This window comes from Pteropus medius, unplaced genomic scaffold (genome assembly GCF_902729225.1).
Source record: "Pteropus medius unplaced genomic scaffold, Ma_sr-lr_union100, whole genome shotgun sequence".
Lineage (NCBI taxonomy): Eukaryota > Metazoa > Chordata > Mammalia > Chiroptera > Pteropodidae > Pteropus > Pteropus medius.
This window is the reverse complement of record NW_024356105.1, coordinates 39625-58356: the sequence shown is the minus strand read 5'-3', so window position 1 is coordinate 58356 and position 18732 is coordinate 39625. Positions and strand designations below refer to the sequence as shown.

At 39.8% G+C, this 18732-nt stretch overlaps 1 protein-coding gene and 1 pseudogene across 1 annotated transcript; both read right to left on the bottom strand.

The window, feature by feature from the left end:
* Positions 1-253: 253 nt before the first annotated feature.
* On the bottom strand, positions 254-1154 carry LOC120600550 (olfactory receptor 18). Its single transcript, XM_039859962.1, has one exon. The coding sequence runs from the start codon at positions 1082-1084 to the stop codon at positions 254-256; it is 831 nt and encodes a 276-aa protein (XP_039715896.1). The 5' UTR covers positions 1085-1154.
* Positions 1155-16640: 15486 nt separating this feature from the next.
* Positions 16641-17823, bottom strand: LOC120600549 (putative gustatory receptor clone PTE01; annotated as a pseudogene).
* Positions 17824-18732: the final 909 nt, after the last annotated feature.

The window sequence follows — 18732 nt, the reverse complement described above, 5'->3', positions numbered from 1 at the left end:
ATTCCAGTTGTATTTAAACACAACTGTGCAGTGATTTTTGACATACATAAGATCACAGAAGAATAGTCCCTTAATCCCATCAAAGATGTGCCAAAATAAGCAACTTTCAGATATAATTGATCAAAGGAAATGAAAACCATGAGCTACAAAACTTGTGTGCCAAAGGAGGCACGTTTACCTATTCCAGATGTTTGGTTTTGCAGTAATTTCTAATCCATAGACCAAAAATTGGGGGGAGGAGGGAGTATTGAATCTATGCTGTTCTGTTGAGGAGCCTCTGCAAGGCTCTCTTGATGTCCCTGTTCCTCAGACTGTAGATGAAGGGGTTCAGCATGGGGGTGACCATTGTATACACCACTGAGGCCACTGCACCTTTCTTGGGAGAATGTGAAACGGTCGAACTAAGGTACACCCCAAGGCCTGTTCCATAAAATAAGCAGACAACTGACAGGTGAGAACCACAGGTGACGAAAGCTTTATACTTCCCACCTGATGATGGGACTCTCAGAATGGAGGAAACAATTTTATAATAAGAGAAAATGATCCCTGAGAGTGGAACTCCACCAACGATGACACCAATAACATAGATTAATAAGTTATTGGTGGAGGTATCATTACAGGCCAGCTTGAGGAGTTGAGGAGGGTCACAAAAGAAATGAGGAATCTCCACATTTGTGCAAAAGGAAAGTTGTGACATCAAAAAGCAGTGCAACTGAGAGTCCAAAAAGCTGATCAAAAAGGACACTAGAACCAGCAGGCTGCAGAGGCGGGGTTTCATGATGACCAGGTAGTGCAGAGGGTAACAAATAGCTACAAACCGGTCATAGGCCATCACAGTGAGGAGTGTACTGTCCAGACATCCGAAGAGATAAAAAAAAGACAATTGAATCATGCAGCCAGCATAGGAGATGACTCCACTGTGAGTTTGGATGTCCAAAATCATCTTGGGGATGGTGGTCGAAGTAAAACCAATATCAGCCATGGACAGGATGGAGAGGAAGAAGTACATGGGGGTGTGGAGGTGGGAGTCAGAGCTGACAGCCAGGATGATGAGCAGATTCCCCAGCATGGTGAGCAGGTACATGGACAGGAAGAGCCCAAAAATTAGAGGCTGCAGTTCTGGATCATCTGAGAGTCCCAGGAGAAGAAATTTCAGGACATCTGTTATGTTCTGTGGTTCCACAGAGCACAGACACCTTTTGGAAAATAAAGGAGGACTGGTATAAAGGAAACAAGTATACAAGTATCCATCAATGTGTCTATATTTTGGATTTAAGTAATTCATAAATAAAATATTCACAATCGAAGACCATACTTTTTCTGTAGTATTTCTCAGTTATTACAAACATTCTTCTGAGAACTCTTTTCACATTGGATTTGCATTAACCTGTTACTACGTGCATCTCTTTGGAAAAATTGAGCTGTAGAAATTAGAGGAAAAATGTTATTTATAGATTTAAAAATCCATAAACATAGTACCCTATCAGTCCCATCCTGTGTAGGAAAGCAATGAGAAATATCTTCCTCCCTTAAGAAAAAAAAATGTTCTTTATTAGTTTCTTTAATTAAAGGACACTAATAAACAATCAAATGTATTTTATTTTATCTAAATGCAGTACAATTAATTCTCTTGATTTGGACTATTTATAAACATACTATAAGAGCTATGTAATAAAGTGTCTGATTTCATGTGTGTGTGTGTGTGTGTGTGTGTGTATGTAATGCCACAGTTCTGGGTTACCTTACCAATTTAAACCACTCCTCTTCTTCTTCCCCTTCTGCCAACATCTGGACTACTTGTTAAGAAAACTTGATCTTCCAGTTATAAAATAAAAAAGTCATGGGTGTGTAATGTACAGCATGGTGACTATAATTAATAATTTATTTTGTATTTGAAAGCTCCTAAGAGAGTAGATCCTAAAAGTTCTCATTACAATAAAAAATTTGTAACTATGTTCAGTGACCAATCTTAACTAGACTTGTGTGGTAATTACATTGTAATATATACAAATATTGAATCATTATGTTGTATACCTGAAACTAATATGTTATGTGTCAATGATATCTCAATTTTTAGTAAGGCTGACTCTGTCCTCCTCTGGCGATAGTGAGAAAGCTCAAACCTCGCTTACGTAGAAACTCTCACTCTGAACTTGCACCATAACCACAATTAAAAAAAAAAACAGCCACTTTCCTTGACCTCTCATGTCATTGCAAAACAGCTTAGATAGGCTTCTAGGCTTCCTCCAGAAAGGGAGATATCCATATGAATAAAACTTTTTATACGCTCTTGAATGTGTAGCATTTTCAGCCTCAATATCCAAGCCAATCATGGGGTGAGAGCTCATCCTATTCCTGCAGAGCATTCACTGCACTTGTTGCGGTGAGTGGGGTAAGGAGACAAGGACCACCAGCATCAAAAGTGTCTTATTTTGCTCCGGCTCTGCTGCGTGATGGCAAGCTTGCACTTTGGACAGTGCTGCATTGTGCTGCATTTATTGAGTCTTTCCAATCCTTTCTTAGAGATCCTTCAGACCTCACTTAGATGTTTCTATATTACTTACCTAATAGAGACAAAACTATGGAGTTGGATCTTTCTTTAATGTGGCCCTGGGTCTTCTGTCATGTCCCAGACCTATCTGTGTCTTAGAATGAAGATATGAGTGACATTATGGTCAGGGGAAGGATTCTTACTCTGATTCAACCATGCACTGGCCCCTATGCTGCTCAGGGGAAAGAGTTTGCCCTGTGTGCAGTCTAGGTCCATTGGGGTGGTTCTCACAAGAGTAGTCATGAAAAAGATTTGGGGAGAGAGAGAGAGAGAGAGAGAGAGAGAGAGAGAGAGAGAGAGAGAGAGAGAGAGAGAGAGAGAGAGAAGAGGGACAAGAGAGGGAGAAAAGGAAAGGGAAGGAAGGATATTGGTGAAGGGAGGAGAGGAGAGGAGAGGAGAGAAAGAAATGTAGCTATTATGGGTCATGCTGAGATTTGCACTCCTCAGCACAGAGAGCTTCCAGAACCTTTAAATGTGTCTGCTGCTGCTATTACCCATGCCTTTGTCTTGACAAAGATCTGGATCCTCGGGGTTTTAGAATGGTACTCATGACACTTCTGTGGCACAGCAAAAGGCTTAATTCCAACCTGATTTAAGCACACGGTACATAAACCTTATGAAGGAACCATCATCACGGAGGAAGTCCCTCAACCTGAAGATACTGATTTGAGGATCTCTGGTGAAAGAAATGTTAAATATGACCAGAATAGAAAGAACTGCCCTTGAAATGTATCCCATGATAAAATAAGGGAAGAAAGAAAGAACAAGAAAGAAAGAAAGAAAGAGAGAGAGAGAGAGAGGAGGTGGGAGGGAGGAGGGAGGGAGGAGGGGAGGAGGAGGAAGGAAGGAAGGAAAGAAGGAAGGAAGGAAGGAAGGAAAAATAAAAATGAAACAGATGTATAAGTTAGACCCAGTTAGAACCCTAGAGCATACTAAATTTATAGAAGAAGAAAAACAAATGGGCACCAATTGGCTTTTGTATCTCTTCAACATAGGTTCTGAATCAACTTTAATATCATCTGATGCAGCAATTGGCAAAATCTCATGTCCTCTACCAATACCGTGTCTCAAATTACAATAATATATAAGGATCCCACTAAATTTTAACTAGGTACCCTCTATATCTTAGGGAGGATCTCAAATATAAAAATAAAGGACATCTATGTCTCACCCTTATCTTTGGGGACTATTGCTTTGTCTAAATTCTCTTTTGCAATTGTGCCCATTGCCCTCAAAAATCCATGAAAGGTCATGGACACTCTGACTAAATTATAATTAAATTAAATCTTTGGCCCTACAGCACAATTTACAATAGCCAAGATATGGAAGCGACCTAAATGCCCATTCACGAATGAATGGTTCATATGTACAATGAAATATCACTCAGCGATTAAAAAAAATGAAATCCCACCATTCTCAATGACATGGATGGACCTAGAGGTTATTATGCTGAGTGAAATGTCAGACAGAGCAAGATAAATACCATATGATTTCACTTATATGCAGAATCTAAGGAACAAAAAGAAGAAAGTAATCAAACCAGACTCACAAATATAGAGGATGATCTAGTGACAGACAGAAGGGAGGGGGGTGGTACAGCTGGGAGAATGGGGTGAATGGTTAAAGAAATACAAATAGTAGTTAATAGATGGTCACAGGGATGGGGAGCACAACATAGGGAATGCAGTCAGCATTAGTATTTTGGTTAGGTAGAGAGCCAGAGAAGAGAAGGAGTAATTAAGGGAATCATTTTATAAATTATATAAACGCCTAACCAATATATTGTATACTTGAAACTAATAAAATTAAGTTTAAAAAATAAAAAAATAGAAAACTAAGAGTCTTTGTCCCTGTATGGAAAAACCTACCCAGTTTTTTACCTCCCTCATATCTCATTTACTTTACATAGAATACTTCATTTCTGACACTTCCGGTCATCAAATGTGGGTGCTAGAATCCCCCATATGAAGCAGTTCTCCATGATACCAGTTGAGTGTCCTAATGATTTAAATCAATTCTGACACAATATATGTGGAGTGTCAGATTCCACAAGTAAATGGCTCAGTTCCACGAGAACACTTTCTACATCACTTCAGATACCAACTGTAAGGGCCCCAGGTTACCACCAACTTTGGTCCAGCTTGGCTACAAATCAGAGGTTCACACAACCCCTCGTGAAGTTCAAGTAGTCACTCTGGGAAAAGTGCTTAGAAAGAAATGACAAAATCTCATTTATGTTTTAGTCACACAGACATCTCTAGAAGGGATGAAAGCCCACAATCAAGAGACAGAACTGTTCCATCACTACGTGGAAATTCCTCATCTGCCCCTTTATTATTAGGGCCTCCCTCCCCTACACCTACCCCCTGGCAACTACTTATGTGTTCTTTATCTCTATAATTTTGTTATTTTGAGAATGTTATGTGAATGTAATCATAAAAAATATAACACTTGGTAATTGGCTTTTTTCACTCAGCATAATGTTCTTAAGATCCAGCCAAGTTATTGGGTGTATCAATGGTTTGTTCCTTCTTATTGCTGTTCCTCTCTTATTGCATGGTATGGATGTACTAAATTGTGTTTAACTCTTCACCTGCTGAAGGACATTTGGTTTATTTTCACTATTTACCTATACAAATAAAAGCTACTAAGGAAAATAAAAAGGAAGAAAGAAAGAAACGAGACTGAGTCACCTCCATGAAGGCATTCTACCTGCAGTGCCCTGGAAAAGGAAGATTGAGTAAGTTCATAGGTTTTTCAGTTCATTTCAATTTTAATCTTTTATTAACTCATATACCAAGAATATTATAATTTTACCTAAGTTGAGATATTTTTGCATTCTTTTCTTGTAGACCTTCAAAAATCTGGTATTTTATGCTGACAGCACATCTCAGTTTGGACTAGCTACATATCAAGGGCTCGATACCCACACGAACCTAAATTGTATGGGAAGACATTGTCCTGCACTTTGCATCCTGGGAATAGATCTCACTGCTCAGATGCACACCTGACTTCACTCTTTTTACTCAAGGTCCTGGTAAAAATTAATTAAAATTCTGTACTCCTTTTCTCAATTGTAAAATAACAATAATGTGTACACCTCAACTTGGGGTTATCGTGCAGATTTAAAATTAAAGCTACATAGCACATAGCTCTGAGCCTGAGAGAAGGAAAATGTCAATAAAGTTTTGTGATATTATGGTTACTCTCCTTATCCCTATCATGACCACACTCATAGCATTTTGATCATTTGGGGATCCATTTCTTGCTCAGGTGTGGTCAATAGCTTTGGAAGCTAAGAAAAGAAGTGGCAAAGAGCAAAATTCTAAACAAGAATTCCGAAATCTCCAACAGATAAAAAGATAACATAAACTTTATAGGCCTCTGAGCTGAAACTTTGCATACTAATGTTCTAGCTGGCCATCTCATTTGTCCTGCTATCTTGATAGTAAGGTAACAAGTTTCTCCATAACACCTTCAACGACCAACTCCCTTGGCACTTACTGATCTGTGTTGTGTCTCTGCTGGGCCATGACTTAGGAGTTTAGGTCCATTGCCTTCTCCTGCTTGGTGAATGATGAGGGCTGAGGCCCTGTCTTCAGGACTGGGAGCGAGATACTCAGGCATGGATCCACTGATGCAGGTGACAGGTATGGGAGGAAAAGACAGGTATGAAGCTTAACTGGAACTGGCAGCATGAAGGGCTGGTGGAACTGGCTAATTATTTACTCCCATGTGGCCTTGAGAGATCAACGCACAGAGCTCATAATTAGCAAAATTGGTCCATGTTCTCCCAATCTCTCAGGACCTCATTAACAGAAGAGGAACAGGAGAAAAATGAATGTGCTTAGAAGGGTCTGAGCTTTTTTCTCAGGAGAATGCTCAGCTATACACTTCACTTCTGACGTCTAGTTTCAAGGATCTTAACATAAAATGCAGATCCCTTTTCTCTTCAATTTATGACTTTTCGACTTTGACATCTGCAAATCTATTATCATGAAAATTAGGGAGAATTAGGTCTTCTTTAACAAGAATCTGAAAGTCCATTTTCTCAGTTAAGATTTCTGTCTCTAAAAGGAACTTTGTGTTTCCCTTTTTTAAAGCTATTCTGTAGTTTGTTTGTTTGCTTATTTAAATGGCAGCCTAAGTTCTTATTTTTTTTCATTGATATATGTTGGGTATACTAGAAAACTATGGACTTGTATACACTTATTTATAACTTCCTACTTCTCTTAAATAAACCAGAGTAATAACAAGTACACTTAAGTTGTCAGCTACGGCTGCAGTCCTCTCAAATTTGGACTGGAAGAGACTTGTTTCCAAGTCCACTCATTTTTGAAAGATGGAGTTAACTGTGGGGTCTTGACCAGAGGCCTCCCTCAGTTCTCTGTCATTGGGATGCTGAACATGGCTTTGACTCCCCTTAGGACAAACAGATAAGTGACAGAGAAACAAAAGCCAAGAATATGAAAGCCAGAGACTTTTTGCACTCTAATCTCAGAAGTGACATCTCATTAGTTTAGCCATGTGTTGCTTGGAAGCAATTCAGTAGGCCCAGGACACACTCAAGAGGGTGGGTCCAGATACAGGAGGCCGAGGTGACTGAGTGCATATTGGAACTTGCTCACCACACAGGCCTCCCTCACTATCAGCACATTGGTCTCTAAACACCATAGGACTGGAAAGATGCCTCTCTGCTGCCCAGGATAGTCTATAACCCACCATACCACGATGCTCACAGCAAAACTTCCCTGCAGATAAACCAGCATATGAGTAGAAATTGCCTCTTATTTGGTGTTTCTGCAGACCCCAGCAAGCTCCTTCAGGCTATGCAGTCAGAAAAAGCAAGCATGGTTTCTCTTCCATCATCAGAGTCCCTCCATTGATATCACACCCATCTGCAACCATTCTGTGCCCAAATTCAAAAAATGTGCCCAGTGGCTTCTGATTTCTGCTCATTAAGAAGAGCTAATCCTATTCTAGGATGTATTTTCTTTAGCTTACTTTGTGTTCACCAATCTCAAAGTTTAAATATTGTGCTTCAGGCCTTTTTCTGTCTTTCAGTTGATAAAGTGAGTTTGTATGGGAATGACAGTACTTTGCAACCTGCTACATCCTAGCCATGCAGTCGTCCTGGCTCAGAGGACTCTGGATGAGCAATTTAGCAACTGGTTTGTCATTAACTGATATGAAGGAAGTGTGACAAAACCAAGATGGTAAAGTAGCAGATGCCAGCATTCGTTTCCCCTCAAAGATTGATGAGTTGATGGCCACTCGTGAACAATAACAGCCCTGGGAGAGCTCATCAGTCCACTTAGGAAGCTTCAGCAATGCAGTGGTAAAAAAAAACCTGAGCGTCGCCCCAAAAAGGAAAGGAAGAACAGCTTCGCACATTGTCCCACCACCCAGAACAGCACTACGTAGAACCAGGAGGTAACTCCCCAGCTAGAGAAAGTTGTTACTTCGTGGTAAAAGAGAGAATAGAGTTTGCAAGCAGCTTCCCCAGCCTTTTAGTAGGGCACAGGAAAGACCTGTTTCTGCTTCACCCAACCCAGAGGACGGCAAAGCTTAGACATAAACACACAGCTAAACACAAGGAAGAGGAGCAGGGACCACGAGTGTCAGCTACAATAGGACATAGGACTGGATTCAATATAGACACATAGACTAATGGTACAGAGTCAAAAGCCTGGAAATAAACCCCTGCATATAGGGTCAATATTTAACAAGGAAGACCATGTTGGTTTGAAATCTCTGGAGCTTCCAGGGTGAAATTTGAAACTAGTCCCCATGCACAGAGGGCCAAAGAGAGAAACAGATCATTCCAGATTGGTAGGTGGCAGTTTTCATAAGATAAAGAATTTACATACAAAGCTTGTCTTGGGTGACCGCAGCACAAGACGATCTACACACCTGTCCGGCAAATTAAAAGTTAATGTATAAATAGACCTTATCTGGGTTCAGTCATGTATGACATCCAGAGAGTCTCAACACATTACAAGTTCAAGACTATATCTTTGAGCCAGTTTCTAGCTCAGGGTAGGCAAGTAGAATGACATTCCAAGGAGAGGAATGGGGCAAACAGACTCTGATTCTCCAGGTCCAGCTCTTGGGTTAACTGGAAGTCACACCTTCTTGATAACCTCCTCCAATAGACCCAGCCATCAATATTTATAAAACTGCCTAAGAGATTTTAATAAAATCCACAGACATTACCTGCATCCTCAAAAATTACCTGAATAAATAGATTTGACGGATGCAAAATTTATATGGGACGTATTCAGAAACTGTGGAAAAGGATGGAGAGTTTCAGTAAATAACAAGAGAGTTGTGCATTTCACCTGCATACCAGAGTGGTTGAGGAGAACCTCTCATGCATTCATTATGATGTACAAAGGATCCCAGGATGCTCTCCCAGTTCAGTGAAAGGTAAATCAAAAGAAGTGACATTCCTATGTGAAGCATGGAGAGAAATGAAAACCATGAGACTAAAAAAGAGTGTGACCAAAGATACAGAATTCAGTTTATATGTTTGGATTTGCTGGGTCTTTCAACTACACTCCAAAAAGAGTTACACGGATATTAAGACCAGACTGTTTTGCTGTGGAACCTCACTAGGGCACTCTTAATGTCCCTGTTCCTCAGACTATAAATGAAGGGGTTCAGCATGGGGGTGACTACAGTGTATATGACTGAGGCCATCACATCATTCCTGGGGGAAGGCAACAATGCTGATCCAAGGTAAACTCTGATGTCTCTTACATAGAATAAGCAAACAACCGACAAATGAGAGCCACAAGTGGAGAAGGCTCAGTATTTCCCACCTATTGACGGAAATTTCAGAATGGGGGAAGCAATTTTATAGTAAGAAAAAAAGATTCCTGAGATAGGGAGAAAACAAAAATACATGACTATGTTATTGGTGAAGGTTTCAAAGCAAGCAAGACGAAAGAGTTAAGAACGGTCACAGAAGAAACTAGAAATTATTACATCCTTGTAGCAGGTAAGTTTTAACACTATCGAATTGTACAGCTGGGAGTCCAAAAGTTTGATGAAAAATGACATCAAACTAAGAAGCAGCAGAGGCATCAGTTCTGGTGCGGTGACTGATCTGAACTAGACTTGTTGCGATGTATATTTTGCAATATATACAAATGTTAAATCATTATGTTGTACACCTGAAACTAATATAACGTTATGTGCCAATTATATCTCGATTTTGAAAAAAGGCTTCCTCTTTTCAGCAAGAGGTTCAAACTTATGTAGGAACTCTCACTCTGAATGCACACCCTAACCACAATTAAAAAGAAAAATACAGTCACTTTTTTTGACCTCTCATGTCATTGCAGACAAGCTTCCATGGGCTTTGCTAGGCTTCCTCCAGACAGGGAGATATCCATATGAGGAATAAAACTTTTTACAATCTCTTGAATGTGTAGAATTTTCAGCCTCAATATCCAAGCCAAATTTGGGGTGACAGCTCATCCTACTCCTGCAGAGCATTCACTCCACCTGTTGTGGTGAGTGGGGTAAGGAGACAAGGACCACTAGCATCAAAAGTGTCTTTTCTTGCTCTGGCTCTGCTGCATGATGGCAAGCTTGCGCTTTGGACAGTGCTGCATTGTGCTGCATTTATTGAGTCTTTCCAATCCTTTCTTAGAGATCTTACTGACCTCGCTTAGAAATTTCTATATTACTTAATAGAGACAAAACTATGGAGTTGAATCTTTCCTTAATGTGGCCCTGGGTCTTGTGTTTTGCCCAGACCTCTCTGTGTCTTAGAAGGAAGAGGAGCACACAAAAGATTTTTACCCTGATTGGTGTGTGTTTCAAACATACATTGGTACTCAGGAAAGACTTTACCCTATGTGCAGTACCGATCCATTAGGGTGGTTCTCACAAAAGAGTAGTCATTAAAGGGAATAGGAGAGAAAGGGGAGAGAGAGAGAGAGAGAGAGAGAGAGAGAGAGAGAGAGAGAGAGAGAGAGAGAGCGATCTGTTGTGAAAGGAAGCAAAAAACTGAAACACAGGTGTATAATTTGACTCAATTAGAACTCAAGAATGTACTGAAAGAATTTATAGAAAAAAAAATAGCCACCAATTGGCTTTTGCAACTCTTCAACATAGGTTCTGACTTAACTTTAACATCAGCTGAAATGCACCAATTGGCAAAATTTCATGTCCTCAACCAATATCATGACTCAAATTACAGTAATAACTGGGGATCCCACTAAATTTTAACAAGGTACCCTTTATAATCTTAGTGAGGATCTCAAACATAAAAATAAATAACATATATGCCTCACCTTTATTATTGGAGACTATTTCTTTGTCCAAATTCTCTTTTGCAATAGCACCAATTGCCCTCAAAAATCCATGAATGGCCACGGACACTTTGATTAAATTATAATTAAATTGTCTTTAGCCCTACAGCACAATTTACGATAGCCAACATATGGAAGCAACCTAAATGCCCATCCACAGATGATCGGATAAAGAAGTTATGGTTAATAAGTACAATGAAATATAACTCAGCAATTAAACAAATGAAATCTTACCATTTGCAATGACATGGTTGGACCTAGAGGTTATTATGCTGAGTGAAATAAGTCAGACAGAGCAAGATAAATACCATATGATTTCACTTATATGCAGAATCTAAGGAACAAAAAGAAAAAACTAATCAAAAATAGATTCACAAATATAGAGGACAATCTGGTGATGGCCAAAAGGTTGCAGATTAAAGGACTGGCAAAATGGGGTGAAGGGTTAAAGAAATGCAAATTAGTAGTTAATAGATGGTCATGGGGATGGGGAGCACAGCATAGGGAATGCAGTTAGCATTAATATTTTGACTAGGTGGAAAACCAGAGGAGAGAAGGAGCAATAAGGGAGGTTATTTTATAAACTATATACATGTCTAACCAATATACTATATACTTGAATCTAAGTTAAATAAATAATTTTTTTAATTGAAAAATAAATAGAGTAAAAAAATAAATAGTCTTTGGCACTGTATGGAAAAACCTGCCCAGTTTTTTACCTCCTTTGTGTCTCTTTTACTTTATATAGAACACTTCACTTCTGACATTTCCAGTCACCAAATGTGGGTGTTAGGATTCCCCACATCAAGCAATTCTCCATGATTCCAGCTGAGTGTCCAACGATTTAATTCAATTCTGACACTACGTGCCTGGAATGTCAAATTCCACAGGATGAGAGTTCAGTCCCTTGAATCCACTTTCTTCCTGACTTCAGATACCAACTATAAGGGCCCCAGCTTACCTACAAATTTGGTCCAGCTTGGCTACAAATCAGAGCTTTCCATAACCCCCTCATCAGGTTCAAGTAGTCACTCTGAGAAGAGCACTTGGAGGGAAATGACAGAATCTCCTTTATTTCTTTAGTCACACGAACATTCCTAGAAAAGATGAAAGCTCAGGCATGAAAGCCCCCAGTGTATGGCAGCCACATATGGACAATGCTGTGTCCCTGTAAACTAATGAACAGTAATCAATCTTTAACAGAGTCTATGTGTGCATTTCTGTTTGTTCTGCTTTGTTTTGAGTGCCTGCTCTGCACCAGGCATAGTGTAGGTTCTGGGGCTTCAATCAGACTCAGCATTGTCAAAACCAGAAAACTGACTGGCATGATACAGCTAACTAGCTACAGATCTTGCACCAGTTTACATGCACTTGTTTTTTCAGTTGTTTGTTCATTTGTTTGAGGTAGGTCTTTGAGATTATATTGCATTTAATTACTTGAATAGATTTGTGTAATCACTATCACCACAGTCAAGAGACAGAACTGTGCCATCACTACATGGAAGTTCCTCATGCTGCCCCCTTATTGTTACTGTTTCCCTTCCCACATCTACCCGCTGGCAACTACTTATGTGTTCTTTATCTCTTTAATTTTGTCATTTTGAGACTGTTCTCTAAATGCAACCATACAGTAAGTAATATGTAGAAACTGGCTTTTTTCACTCAGCATAATGTTCTTAAGATCCAGCCAAGTTATTGGGTGTATCAATGGTTTGTTCCTTATTGCTGAGTAGTATTCCATGGCATGGATGTACCAAATTGTGTTTAACTTTTCACCTGTTGAAGGACATTTGGTTTCTTTTCCATTTTTGGCTATACACATAAAAGCTGCTATGGAAAATAAAGGAAGAAAGAAAGAAACGAGACTGCGTCACTTTCCTGCAGGCATTCTGCCTGCGGTGACCTAGAAAGGGAAGGTTGAGTAGGTTTGTGGTTTATTGATTCCTTTCAATTTTAACATTTTACTTAACTCATTATACCAAGAATGTTATAATTTCACACAAACTTGAGATTTTTTGGCATTTCTTTCTTGCACATCTTCAAAAATCTAATATTTATGCTGACAGCACATCTCAATTTGAAGTAACCACATATCAAGGACTCGATAGCCACACGAACCTAAATTGTATGGAAAGACATTGTCCTGCACACTGCACCCTGGGAATAGATCTCATTGCTCAGATGCACACCTGACTTCACTCTTTTTTCCCCAAGGACTTGGTTTAAATTAAATAAGAATACTGTGCCTCTTTTCTCAATTGTAAAATAACAATAATATGTGCACCCCAACTTGGGGGTATCATGCAAATTTAAAATTAAGGCTACATACCACATACCTCTGAGCCTGAGACAAGTAAAATCTCAATAAAGTTTTCTGATAATGTGGTTACTCTCCTTATCCCCATCATGATCACAATCATAGCGTTTGTGATCATTTTGGGATCCATCTCCTGCTCAGGTATGGTCGATGACTTCGGAAACTAGGAATGGAAGTGGCGAAGAGCAGAAATCTAAACGAGAATTCTGAAATCCCCAATAGAAAAAAAGGGAACATAAACTTTATAGGTCTCTGAGCTGAAAATTTGCATACTGATGCTCCCCTGTCTGACCATCTCATTTTTCCTGCTGTCTTGATAGTAAGAAAACAAGTTTCTCCATAATACCTCCTCCACGCACCATTCCCCTTGGCACTTACTGGTCTGTGTTGTGTCTCTGCAGGGCCATGACCTAAGAGTTTATGTCCACTGCCTTCTTCTGCCTGGTGAATGATGAGGGCTGTGGGGGCCCTCTCCTCAGGACTGGAGGGATACACTCAGGCATGAATTTCCTGATGCAGGCAACACCTCCAGGAGGAAAAGACATGTATGAAGCTTAACTGGGACTGGTAGCATGAAGGGCTGGAGGCACTGGATAATTATTTACTCCTGAGTGGCCTTCAGAGATCAATGCACAGAGCTCATAATTACCCAAATTGGCTCATGTTCTCTCAATCTCAGAGGACTTCCTAACATTAACAGAAGAGGCAAAGGAGAAAAGTGAATGTGCTTAGAAGGGTCTGGGTCTTTCTCTCAGGGGAAAGCTCAGCTGTACACTTCACTTCTGATGTCCAGTTTCAAGGATCTTAACATAAAATGCAGATCTGTTTTCTCTTCAATTTATGACTTTTTGAGTTTGACATCTGCAAATCCATTTATTATCATATAAATTAGGGATAATTTGGTCTTCTCAAACTAGAATCTGAAACTCCATATTCTCAGTTAATAAAATATTTCTGTCTTTAATGGACCTTTCTGTTTCTCTTTTTTAAAGGATATTTTATAGTTTATGTGTTCGTTTTACTTATTTAAATGACAGACCAAGTTCTGAAATTTCCCTCTCATTGACATATGCTGGATATACTAGAAAACTATGAACTTTTGTGCACTTATGTATATCTTCCTACTTCTCTTAAATAAACTAGAACATGTAGCAAGTATACTCAAGGTGTCAGCTAGGGCTGCAGTCCTCTCAAAATTGGACTGGGTAGAGACCTGTTTCCAAGTCTACTCATTTTGGAAAGATGGAGTTCCTGTGGGCTGTTGATCAGAGGCCTTCCTCAGTTCTTTGTCACAGGGAAGCTCACACATGGCTGTTGGCTCCCATTAGGACAAACAGATAAGTGACAGAGAAACAAAAACCAAGAATATGAAAGCCAGAGGCTTTTCGTACTCTAATTTCAGAAGTGACATCTCATTAGTTTTGCCATGTGTTAGTTGGAAGCAAGTCAGTAGGCCCAGGGCACACTCAGTAGGATGGGTCCAGATACAGGAGGTGGAGGTGACTGGGTGCATATTGAAATTTGCCCACGACACAGCCCTTCCCCTCTCTCAGGACATTGCCTCTAAGCACCACGGGACTGGAAAGATGTCTCTCTGCTGCCCAACATAGTCCACAACCCATCACACCACGATGCTCTCAACAAAACTTCTCTGCAGATAAACAAACATATGAGTAGAAATTGCCTCTGATTTGGTGTTTCTGCAGAGGCCAGCATGTTCCTTCAGGACACGCAGTCAGAAAAAGCCAGCATGGTTTCTCTTCCATCACCAGAGGCCCTACTTTGATATCACACCCATCTGCAACCATTCTGTGCCCAAATTCAACAAATGTCCCCAGTGGCTTCTGATTTCTGGTCTTTAAGAAGACCTCATCCTATTCCAGGATGTTTTATTTTTACTTACTTCGTGTTCACCAATCCTAAAATTTTAATAATTGTGCTTGAGGCTCTTTTCAGTCTTCCAGTTTTTTCATTTGATAAACTGAGTTCATGTGGGAATGACAATAGTTTGCAAACTGCTACATTCTAGCCACACAGTCCTCCTGGCTCAGAGGACTCTGAATGAGGAATTTAGTAACTGGATTGTCATTAACTGATATGAAGGAACTGTGACAAGATGGTGCAGTAGTAGATCCCAGTTCTGTTTCCCCTCAAAGATCAACAACTAGTTGGCTACTCGTGATCAAAAACAACCTTGGGAGAGCTCAGCAGCCCACTTATTAAGCTTCAGCAATTCCATGGAACAAAACACCTGAGAATCACCACACAATGGAAAAGAAAAACAGCTTCACACATCATCCCACCACCCAAGCCGGCACTATGTAGCACCAGGAGGAAATTCCACAGCTACAGAAAGGTGTTACCCTCATGGGAAAGGGAAAGTAGTTTGCGAGCAGCTTCCCCAGCTTTTTAGTGGGGCACAGGAAAGACCTATTTCTGCTTCACTCAACCCAGAGGACGGCAAAGCTTAAACATAAACACACAGCTAAACACAAGGAAGAGGAGCAGGGACTACCAGTATCAGCCACAATAGGACATAGGACTGGATTCAATAAAGACGCAGAGACCATGACACAGAATCAAAGTCTAGAAATAAACCCTTGCAAATATGGTCAACATTTAACAATTATTTAACAAGGGAGACGATGTTGGTTTGCAATCTCTCAAGCTTCCAGGGTGAAATTTAAAACTAGTCCCCATGCACGGAGGCCCAAAGAGAGACCAAAAAGAGAAGCAGATCACTCCAGATTGCTAGGTGGCAGTTTTCATAAGCTAAAAATTTTACATACAAGGCTTGTCTTTGGTGGCCACAACACAAGAAGATCTACACATCTGCCCACCAAATCTTAAAAATTTATATATAATACATGTCTTAACTGAATTCAATCATGTGTAACACCAGATGGTCTAAACAATGCATTACAAGTTCAAGGCTCTACATTTGGTCCAGGTTCTACCTGAGGGTAGGCAAGTGAAATGAATATTCCAAGGACAGGGGAGTGGCAAGCAGACTCTGATTCCCCAGGTCCAGCTCTTGGGTTAACTGGAAGTCACACCTTCATCATCATCTCTTCCAATAGACCCAGTCATCAGTATTTATAAAACTCCCCAAGGGATTCCCATAAAATCCACAGAAATTACCTGCATCCTCAAAAATTACCTGAATAAATAGATTTGACGGAAGCAAAATTTACATGGAACATATGCAGAAACTGTGGGAAAAAATGTAGAGTTTTAGTAAATAACAAGAGAGCCATGCATTTCACCTGCTTACCAGAGTGTTTGAGGAGAACCACTCATGCATTCATTATAATGTACAAGGATCCCAGGATGCTATCCCAATTCAGTGAAAGGTAAATAAAAAGAAGTTACATTCATATGAGAAGCATGAGGAGGAATGAAAACCATGAGCCTAAAACAGAATGTGACCAAGGATACAGTATTCAGTTTACATGTTTGGTTTTGCTGGGTTTTCCAACCACACTCCAAAAGATTTACACGGATATGAAAAACACACTGTTTTGCTGTGGAGACTCCATAGGGCACTCTTAATGTCCCTGTCCCTCAGACTATAAATGAAGGAGTTCAGCAAGGGGGTGACTACAGTGTACATGACTGAGACCACCACATCTTTCTACCACATCCTGGGGGAAAGCAACATTGCCGATCCAAGGTAAACTCCAATGCCTGTTCCATAGAATAAGCAAACAACAGACAGGTGAGAGCCACAGGTGGCGAAGGCTCTCTGTACTTCCCACCTGTTGACGGATCTCTCAGAAACAATTTTATAGTAAGAGACAAAGATTCCTGAGATAGGGAGAAAACCAGAGATAAAGCCAACAAAATACATGACTATGTTATTGGTGCAGGTGTCAAAGCAGACAAGACAAAGGAATTGAGAAGGGTCACAGAAGAAATTAGAAATTTTTCATCTTTGAAGTAGGTAAATTGTAACATTATCAAATTGTGCAGCTGGGAGTCCAAAAGACTGACTAAAACGAAGAAGCAGCAGAGGCATGGGTTCATGATGACTGATTAGTGCAGAGGGTTGCAGATGGCCACAAAGCGGTCATAGTCCTTTGCAGTCCGAAGCATACTATCCATACATCCAAAAAGGATCAAAAAAGACATCTGAGTCAGGCAGCCTCCATAGGAGATGACTCTGTTGTGACTTTGGATGTCCACGATCACCTTTGGGACAGTGGTAGAGATAAAACAGATGTCAGCCATGGAAAGGTTGGAGAGAAGGAAGGACATGGGATTGCAATTCTCTTACTTCACCTACTGAAGGTAATTCAGATTCATTATTTTGGCAGTTCACACTATGATTTGAGGAAAAATGCAAATAGAACAATGTAAATACACCTGGGCAATTTTCTCACCTTCAAAATCAAGATAATAATTTAAACTACCATATACTATTATTGTAAAAAAACTTTTTTGATACTTTATTTTATTTTATTTTAATTAAGTTTATTGGGGTAACTTTAGATAATACAATTATATAATTTTCAGGTGTACATTATAATTTGACATCTGTATATTCTGCTGTCTACTACCCAAAGTCAAGTTTCCTTCAGCTACCATATTTGATTCCCTTTACCCGCTTCACTCTCCCCCTACACCCCATATTGACCCCCTTACCCCATCTACCTCCTCCCTCCTCTCCCATTCCCTAAGGTCTAGTAACTACTAGACTATATTTCATGTCCATGAGTCTATCTTTGTTTGTCCTGTTCACTTGTTGCTTTTAGGTTTATATCCCACATATAAGTGATATCACGTGATTTTCAACTTTTTCTTCTGGCTTATTTCACTTAGCATGATTATCTCGAGGTCCATTCATGTTGTCGCAAATGGTAGTATTTCATCTCTTCTTATGGCTGAGCAATATTACATTGAATATATGTACCACAGCTTCTTTAGCCAGTCGTCTATCGTAGGACACTTCAGTTGCTTCCATGTCCAGGTCACTGTAAATAATGCTGCTATAAACATCAGTGTGCAAATATCTTTCCAGATATGGGTTTTCAAGTCTTTCGGGTAAATACCTAGTAGAAGGATTGCTGGATGATATGGTAGATCAATTCTTAGTTTTTTGAACAATCTCCATACTGTTTTCCATAGTGGCTGTACAAATTTGCAGTCCCACCAGCAGTGTAAGACAGTTCCTTTTTCTCTGCATCATCTCAGCATTTATAATTACTTGTCCTGTTGATGATAGCTATCTGACAGGTGTGAGATGTCATCTCAGTGTGGTTTTGATTTGCATTTCCCTAATAGCTAGCAATGCTGAGCATCTTTTCAAATCTTTGGTGGCCATTTGTATGTCCTCTAGGGAGAAGTGTCTGTTCAAGTCCTCAGCCAATTTTTTGATTAGATCATTTGTTTTTTGTTGTTATTGAGTTGTATGAGTTCTTTGTATATTTTTGATATTAGGCTCTCATCAGAAATGTTGCTTCCAAAAATATTTTCCCTTTCGGATGGTTTTTCATTTACCTTATTGATCATTTCTTTTTCTGAGCAGAAACTTTGTAGTT

Excerpts from the sequence above, each read along its gene's own strand:
- LOC120600550 (XM_039859962.1), bottom strand. The coding sequence starts at position 1,084 with ATGTACCTGCTCACCATGCTGGGGAATCTGCTCATCATCCTGGCTGTC.